This window comes from Bos taurus, chromosome X (assembly GCF_002263795.3).
Source record: "Bos taurus isolate L1 Dominette 01449 registration number 42190680 breed Hereford chromosome X, ARS-UCD2.0, whole genome shotgun sequence".
In the NCBI taxonomy this organism is placed as follows: domain Eukaryota; kingdom Metazoa; phylum Chordata; class Mammalia; order Artiodactyla; family Bovidae; genus Bos; species Bos taurus.
In genome coordinates, this window is record NC_037357.1 from 51,054,477 (window position 1) to 51,063,974 (window position 9,498).

General features: G+C 41.1%; 1 protein-coding gene across 1 annotated transcript in view; it reads right to left on the reverse strand.

The window, feature by feature from the left end:
• Nucleotides 1-7,976, reverse strand: part of CENPI (centromere protein I) — a 68,228-nt gene extending 60,252 nt beyond the window's left edge. The window contains 4 exon segments of the mRNA NM_001102494.2: nucleotides 153-271; nucleotides 4,967-5,092; nucleotides 5,956-6,188; nucleotides 7,925-7,976. Of these exon segments, the coding sequence (NP_001095964.1) occupies nucleotides 153-271; nucleotides 4,967-5,092; nucleotides 5,956-6,175 (465 nt within the window). The 5' untranslated portion in view covers nucleotides 6,176-6,188; nucleotides 7,925-7,976.
• Nucleotides 7,977-9,498: the final 1,522 nt, after the last annotated feature.

The following is a 9,498-nucleotide window of genomic DNA, read 5'->3' on the forward strand; positions in this document are numbered from 1 at the left end:
ATATTTGAACAGAGTTCTTACATCAAGCTATATTGTTCCAAAACTACAAGCTTTGCACAAAAGGCCACTGCCATTACCTCATAAGTGGCTCTTCCTTGCCAGCCCTTAAGTGGCTCTGAAGGACTTATCATCAAAGTGTTTAAAAATATTACCTTGGTGCTACCAGAACACTTGCCAGCACAAAGCCAGGAGACTGCCTTAACCACAGAATCTTCTGATATTAGAGTTGCTGGAATCATACACTTGAATATCCGAGTGTTTACAGCACTCCCTAGAAAGTAGACAAAGTCCAAATTAAACTACATTTTAGGGTCTTGATTGTCCCTTCACTGTAATTAACTCTTGGTCCTAAAACTTTCACTTTACGTTGAAGGCAATAAAGTAATATTCAATAACTCTTATGGCGAAGGCAATGGCAACCCACTCCGGTACTCTTGCCTGGAAAATTCCATGGATGGAGGAGCCTGGTGGGCTACAGTCCATGGGGTCGCTAAGAGTCGGACACGACTGAGCTACTTCACTTTCACTTTTCACTTTCATGCATTGGAGAAGGAAATGGCAACCCACTCCAGTATTCTTGCCTGAAGAATCCCAGGGAAGGGGGAGCCTGGGGGGCTGCCATCTATGGGGTCACACAGAGTCGGACACGACTGAAGAGACTTAGAAGCAGCAGCAGCAGCAATAACTCTTATCATCATTACAAAGCATAGTTTGAAACAAAAATGTACCTTTAACTTCTAATATAAACTATAAAGCAAATTCTTTGGCTCTAATATTTCTATCTAACAATGGAAGATGAATACAGGATCTCTTCTTGGAAGGATGAAAATGTTTGGACATTAGATAGTAGTGATAATTGCCCAATTCTATGTGCTGTGCTTAGTTACTTAGTCATGTCCGACTCTTTGCAACCCCATGGACTATACAGTCCATGGAATTCTCCAGGCCAGAATACTGGAGTGAGTAGCCATTCCCTTTTCCAGGGGATCTTCTCAACCCAGGGATCAAACCCAGGTCTCCCACATTGCAGGTAGATTCTTTACCTTCTGAGCCACCAGGGAAACCCAAGAATACTGGAGTGGGTAGCTTATCCCATCTCCAGGGGATCTTGCTGACCCAGGAATTGAACCAGGGTCTCCTGGATTGCAGATGGACTGCATTGTAGGCAGACCTGGGAAGCCCACCCAACTCCATGGATATGCTTTAAAAAAAAAAAAAAAAAAAAAAGAACAAAACCAACCCCATATGCTTCCAAAGGGTGAATTTTATGGTATGTGAATTACATCTCAAAAATAGTGTTTTACTCCTAGGAAAATTTCAAGGACTTTTTAAAATGGCATAATAGATTCTGATTTATTTAAATCTCCTGTAAGACATCTTACATCAGCTGCTACATTTAAGAATAGATAGATTCATTTGTATTCTCCATCCACGCCCCCAAAATGGAAAGGATACCAGAATGAAACAACTACCCTATTAGCTGGTAGTATTGTCATTCTATATTGGTCCAGTCTTTCCATCATTCTCTGGCTTCCATGCTATTCTCCCATCTGCTAATAGAAGTGATGTGACCAGTAGCTTTGTCTTAATATACACCCTATATCAGCTTCTGCTTATTAAGGCTTCAATAATTTTATATATACATACATTATCAATTTTTATATTTAAACATTGTTTTATTTGCGTTATACTGTGGTGATCAGAACCATTCACTGAAAAACTAGTGTTCTCAACTTCTCATACAAGTAGAAGCCACAACTGTATCTTGGATACATGTGTTTTTAACCAATGTTTTAAAGGCATTACAGTGTGGTAATCACATCCATTCAGTATAACACTGTTCTCAATTTCTCCCGAGAGTAGCATTCTTAGAAATATACAGGTCTTTAAACACTGTCTTAAATGTACTATAGCATGGTGATCACATCCATTCACTAAGATAACACTGTTCTTAACTTCACCCATAAGTAGCATTCTCAGAAAAGTCTTATACATGTCTTTTATTTTCCTACAGGTGCAGACCTCTTGTTTTTTTTTCCTTAGTAAAAATTGTTTATATTTAAGATGCACAACATGATGATATGATATAATCAGCCCTCCATATCCTCAAGTTCCACATCTGTGAATTCAACTAAACACACAAAGTATTCCTAAAAAATATTACATAAAGTTCCAAAAAGCAAAGCTTGAATTAGGCATACACAGGCAACTATTTACATTGCATTTACATTGTATTTACATTGTATTTACAGTTGTATCATTGGAAAAGACTGATGCTGGGAGGGATTGGGGGCAGGAGAAGGGGACGACAGAGGATGAGATGGCTGGATGGTATCACCGACTCGATGGACATGAGTTTGAGTGAACTCTGTCAGTTGGTGATGGACAGGGAGGCCTGGCGTGCTGCAATTAATGGGGTCGCAAAGAGTCGGACACGACTGAGTGACTGAACTGAACTGAACATGTAAACACCTGGCAGATACTGTATACCTATTATAGTAAAATGACTACTATAGTCAAGCTGATCAACATTTTATTTCCTTACATAGTTACCATTTTCTTCTCTGTGATAAGAGCACCTAAAGTCTATTCTCTTGCAAATTTCCAACATTCTATACAATATTACTAACTTTAGTCATCATGTTCTCTAGATTTACTTATCCCACATAACTACAACAATGTGTCTCATCAATTTCTACCCCATTATTTTGCGTTGAAAAAAGGAAGCAGTGATGGCAGGTAATGAATCATAAGAATAAAAATCTCTGCTTTCCACTCCGTGATTTCTTGTTTTTACCTCTCTTCTCCCCTATTCCCATCCCCCAATTCTTGTACAGTTTATAACAGTCTGACTACTAATACTCTATACATATACCAAATTCAAGGGGAGAATTCTATGTTGAATAGAATATTGACTCTATTCTTACTTCCCAGTAACTTTTTAATTACTAAAGAGTACAAAGTCCCTTTGTACCTAATTATGACATTTCTAGCAAATGCATTTCAACTTAGCAAAGGAGTTACATACAAAGATCTAATAGTGATGGGGGATATTATAGAAATAACAAAAAGGAGAAAAGCAATTAAGGAGGCTACCTTTAATATCTCCAAATTCCAGCTTAATAGAAAAATGAAATTAGACTAGAAAGCTAGATTATTTTACAAATTGTTATATACAAGTTTCAAAGCCTGAGGCATGCATTTTTAAAAACACATGCATTTGCTACAAGACCTAGCAAACATCACGAAAACCTAATCGTTTATTTCTGAGATATCATAAAAGAAAAGAGAAATTCCAAAGTAGAAAACATCTGTATATTCTATACATGTTTTAAGGGGAGAAGGAATAGATAAAATTGTCCTCGAGGGACACTAATTAGGTAAATATGAATTCATGGATATTTGTTAGAAGCAAACAATCTGAAACCACTTATAAGAAGACCAATTTTATTAGGTCAAATTTAACTTTCTAGGAAAACAGAGAACACTAATCAGGTAAAAATAGAGAACTAAAATACCCAGAAGTCATATACTGAATTCAGCTAGTCATGCATTATTTCTTTAAAATACACATACGTACCCTTGCAAATGGCAACCCACTCCAGTATTCTTGCCTGGAGAATCCCATGGACAAAGGAGCCTGGCAGGCTACAGACCATGGGGTAGCAAAGAGTCGGACACAACTGAGGGACTAACACACACCCTTGCAAACATGATAGGATATGCACAAAGGTACCCAATATGCAAAATGGTATATTAAGTATCCAATTTTGACAGTTGTCTTAAGGAAAAAAAGTAGAAAATCTGATAGCAGTGTGGTGCACTATAAACACTAGAAGGGGAATAAGGAGACCAGAGTTCCCTGGTTCTAGCTCTGAGATGAAGCAAGTCTCTTTAACCACTCTGGGCTTCAGTTGAAAATGAGAATGTTCAAGAGCTAAAATACTCTCTAAGTCTAAATTTGGATGAGGGTAGGTTAAAAGGTTCTTAAGTGAAAAGAATAATGGACAGATACTATTTCTTTCTAAGATTCCCCCCACCCCCATACAAATGAACTTAGAACAGAAAAGGAAGCATTTACTCCAAAGAAAAAGCATCTTAACGGTTAAAGCCACAGACAATGGAATGGAGACAATATCAACAGCGACTTATTGTCACTGATAAGTGAAACTAAAGGCAATAAAGAACACTGCTGCTGCTGCTAAGTTGCTTCAGTCGTGTCTGACTCTGTGTGACCCCATAGATGGCAGCCCACCAGGCTCCCCCGTCCCTGGGATTCTCCAGGCAAGAACACTGGAGTGGGTTGCCATTTCCTTCTCCAATGCGTGAAAGTGAGAAGTGAAAGTGAAGTCGCTCAGTCGTGTCCGACTCTTCAAGACCCCATGGACTGCAGCACACCAGGCTCCTCCATCCATGGGATTTTCCAGGCTAGTGATCTCTTAATGTGCCTTCCAGCAACACTAACTATTATCTACCCTTCCTAACAGAAATACTAAAAATCGCTTCTAAGCATTTGGTAACAAGAATCCATTTTAAAAATAAAAATGTGATAACTAGCCATTTTCAGCATATGCACATAGCAACTTTTCGTTAAGGTAGTTTCAACATACTGAGTGAAAGTGAAAGTCGCTCAGTCGTGTCCGACTCTTTGCAACCCCATGGACTATGCAGTCCATGGAATTCTCTGGGCCAGAAAACTGGAGTGGGTAGCCTTTCCCTCCTCCAGGGGATCTTCCCAACCCAGGGATCAAACCCAGGTCTCCAGCATTGTGGGCAGATTCTTTACCAGCTGCGCCACAATCGAAGTTTGGACATAAGAAAGGTCCATTTGTATAATCTTAGATTGGTTTTATGAAGAGAATAGGAAAAATATACAGTTCTTTAACTGCATCTGATTCCAATCAACAATGTAATTCAAATTCTGAAAGGCAAAACTAATGCTGAAAAATTTATCCCTGTGACATACCAAATTTGCCACTGAGTGCCACACTTAATAGAATGTCGATTCCTTCTGGAGCTAACCCATTCTTCCATGCCACATTTTCCACAGTTTTCAAGTGTTTCTCTTTATTCTGTGAAGTTTTAATGGGACCTGAAAGAGGAACAATAGTAAACAGTGAGGACTTTAAAACTCTCTCACTCCTCAGCCTCAACAGTTACAATTAGACTACTTCAAAGGAACAGCTTTATGTAAAAAAAAGTCTTTCTAAAAACCCTTCAAAGCCCTTACAACCCTAGAATATTTGACAGCAGGAAAACTGAGTCCTGCCCTGGTTTCTTTGCTCTAAACTAAATAAAGCACCAAGACTAAGGTGTTTTCAATAACTAAGACAGTGGTTCACAAGCTTTCCTACACATTTGAATCACTTAGAGAGCTGTTGAAAAATTCCAATGCCCAAGTTGTGTCCCATACTAATAAAATCAGAAAATCTAAGAGTGGATGCCCGGTACCAGTGGTTTCTAAAGATTCTCGGGTAGGGGATTTCTCTGGTGGTCCAGTGGTTAAGAATCTGCTGTGCAATGCAGGGGACTCGGGTTCGATTCTCAGTCAGGAAACTAAGATCCCACATGCTGCAGAACTACTGAGACCTCGTGCCACAACTAGAGAGTCTGTGAAACGAAAGACCCCACATGACACAACAAAGACCCCGAGTACCTCCCGTGACAAAGCTGCATCCATGATGCGGTCAAATAAATCAATATTAAAAGAAAAAGATTCTGAGGTAATTTAATCCCAGTATACAACAGTTTGAAAACCACTCTGCTGGAACCTTCTTTGTTGTTGTATCCCTAGTACCTAGCATACTGATATGTAGTTAAGTGCTCAATAAATGTCCATTAAATAAACAAAAATCATGAATGAGCAAAAATATGCTTTCCTTTAAAAATCCTTACCAAAAGAGTCTAGAAATTTTTCACAGGAACAGGCCTTACACAAGGAAAACAATCTCTTACCTTTCTCAAAGTATCTCAATGCTATCTGCAGAGCATTTTCTGCTTGATCATCAGCGCCTTCATAATCTTCCACAGTACTGTTCTGTCCACATTTTGAGATGCTCTTTGAGTCATTTAGGTCCTCTTTTACTCTCCAGGCCGAGAGTCTAGTCTGATAGCTACTACTATCCTGTGAAGTCCTCTTTCGTGCCCAAGAGTTAATTTTCTTTTGAGATGACATTACTGCACATGTTCTATACAAAAACAAGTGTCAAGGTGTCACTAACCAGCCAAACAGTCCCTCCCTTTTTACTCCAAAGACAGGGACCACACCTATCTGTACTCCCCACATTTAGTACAGAGTAGCTAGCATACAAGTACACAATAAAAAACGACAGCAATCCAGGCAACAAAATCTATAGGTTAACCTTCTCAAAAAGCCCTTTGACTTAAAGAGTAACAGAGAGAAACAGCTCTCCAAGGTAACATTCACCAGCTGAATTGGCCCTGTGGGAGGGGGGAAAAAAGATGGTAAAAGTACAGGGAACATAACAAATTCTTCTAAAATGGCTATATCACATAAGTGAGTCTAATACTAATTCATCTCATGAACTCAATGTTACTTTCTCCACTCCTATTTCTCTCCACTTTGCCTTGATTTTGCTTTTAATCTTTAATGCTGCCTGCCTTGTCAGTGCAAAGTTTGATTGCCAAACTAAGGATTCTCAGAACAGAAACATGCCTCGCTAATTCACTTATTCAGTAAATAATTACTAAGCATCATCTATATGCCAAGCACAGTTCTACTTATCAGGGATAAAAAAAGTCAAGGCCTCTGCTATAGTGAAACTTACAGGGGGTGGGATGGGAAGGCACACAAGTCAATAAATAAGTAAATAACTAATAGTGAACATAATATACAGTGGTGTGATTAAAAAAAGGGGGGGTGAGGTGACAGTGACAAGCTACTGTGGAACAAGTGTTCAGAGAAAGCCTCTCTGACGTGACCTTTAAGCTAAATTCAAATGCCAGGAGGAACCAACTATGTTAAGATCTGGTCAAAGAGTATTTCATGGAGAGGAAAGAGCAAGACATACTAAGATCTTGAAGCAAGGTCTTTGTGTGTTAAAGAAACAGCAACACCACCAGTAAGAGGTGAGGATGAGTAGTGGCATGAAAGAGGTACAGAGTAGTGGGAGACAAAGTCAGAAAGGCAGACAGGGACTGCTACATTGGGGTTTGCCAACCAAAACAAGGAGTCTGGATTTTAAGTGTCATAGGCAACTAACTATAAGGGGAAGGGAAGAGTGTCAGAGAGGAAGTGATACCATCTGATTTATGTTTTAAGATCGTTTTAGCTGCAGCGCAGAGAACAGAATGTCAGGGGTCCAGGAGTGGAAACAGACAATTTAAAAAGTTTAGCAAAGGGCCAGAAGAGATGTGACTGTGGTCTGAACCTGGCCTAAAGTGTAAACAGTAAGAGAGACAGATGATTGCATTCGTGAAATGTTTTGGAAGGAGATTTATCAAAGCCGTAACAAAAGAATTGGATGTAGGGGAAAAGAGAGAAAGCCAGAATGACTTCTAAATTTGGGGCTGCAAATGGGAAAAACGAAAGGAATGGCCATAATGACACTCAACGCCACCTCCCTAGAACAGATAAGGCCGGAGCAGGAAGGAGAGCAATATGTGTGTCTAGACCACCAGGAAGTTCCAGGTTGCCAGTTGTTTCCTCGGGTCCTACGTAAAAAGGGCGGGCGACCAGCTTCTGGCCCCTTCTGATGGAACCTTCCCATCGCTCCCCAAGAACTCCCCTCTCACAGCCTGTGTCAACAGGAAGCAAACCTGGCCGCGACCACGGACCCACTGGGCAGATTCCTGGTTTAGGGGAAACCCGACACCTTGGAGGACTGCCTTGCTCAGAAATCAGGAGATTAATTCTCTTCGGTACCTGGGCTCCCATTTTGCTGTGTGTCTAAAAGTACCTCACCTCGTACACTCCGCGATCCCAAATCCTCCGGGTTCCACCTCTCGGATTCAAATAAACGGGCCCCACCCCGCGCATGCGCTTCCGCTGGGACGCGGGAGGCGGCGGGGCGGAGCCACGTGCTCTGCTGAAGCTTGATTGGTTGAGTCACAGCTCACTGGCGCGAGGCGGTGCGCGCGCTGACGCTGACGCAAACTCAATTCCTCAGAGCCGCGCGCCACACCCGCCAGGGCCCGGGGACGCGCAGCAAGTCGGCGGTTGCTGCTGAAATCAGCTGATTGGCTGACGTTCCCCTTGTTCTAATATTGTTCGCATTCGTCACTGTGCGTAAAACAAAACGATTAGTGTCTCGGTTCTTGAATTTAACAAGACCACTTATAGTGATCCTTTTGCTCAGGCTGATTCCAAATGTCGGGACTTTGTAGAAAAATATGAAACTGCAAACTTCTCAATAAAGGCTGTTCTCCCTTGCTGGGCAAGAGAATTAAGCTAAAGGGCCTGAGACCTCTGAAGCTGTCTCTAGGAGGTGAGAGGAAAGGACAGCTGAATCGGCCTTCTTTTTACCGAGAATGGGCATGTATACCTTCGAGGGTTTGCTGGAAACGGCGTCTTGTACGTAGCTGGCCAATCAAAATGCAAAGGTTCCTAACTTTGAGGAATCGATGGACTTTACAGACACTGGCTAAAACAGCAACAAGGGCTTAGTCTGAGACCTGAGATTAGTCCCTGGCTTAATCTTCTTAGAGTGGGGAGTGGCGAGAAAAGATAAAAATTTAGTGACTCTCACAGATTTTTTTGAGGCCAAAAAAACCCCATAAACTGTAGGCAAAACTGTGGGAGGAAACTTTGCAATCTTAGGGAGAGATGAAGAATCAGATTATGTTGATGTATTTGGGAAAGACTACAGCAAAAATGTGGAAGTTGGACTGTGAAGAAAGCTGAGCACCGAAGAATTGATGCTGTTGAACTGTGGTGTTGGAGAAGACTCCTGAGAGTCCCTTGGACTGCAAGTAGATGCAACCAGTCCATTCTAAAGGAGGTCAGTCCTGGGTGTTCTTTGGAAGGACTGATGCTAAAGCTGAAACTCCAATACTTTGGCCATCTCATGCGAAGAGTTGACTCATTGGGAAAGACTCTGATGCTGGGAGGGATTGGGGGCAGGAGGAGAAGGGGACGACAGAGAATAAGATGGCTGGATGGCATCACCAACTCGATGGATATGAGTTTGAGTGAACACGGGGAGTTGGTGATGGACAGGGAGGCCTGGCGTGCTGCAATTCATGGGGTCGCAAAGAGTCGGACACGACTGAGCAACTGAACTGAACAGCAAAAATGGTTATTTGACACATCTTACATGGTTTTCAAAGTACTTTCAAGAACTCGTGTTTAATCATGCATGAGAACGGACTTCAATATTTTCTATGATAGCTGCTCTTCCTTATCTAGTAAAACTGAAAAATTCTTGAGACACATTTTCATAATTTTAATCATTTCATAGACTCATATGTAAATTGGAAAGAATTTAAGCCTTCAATCACCTTGTTTTGTAAATGAAATTGGGGCCCTGAGTGGTAAAA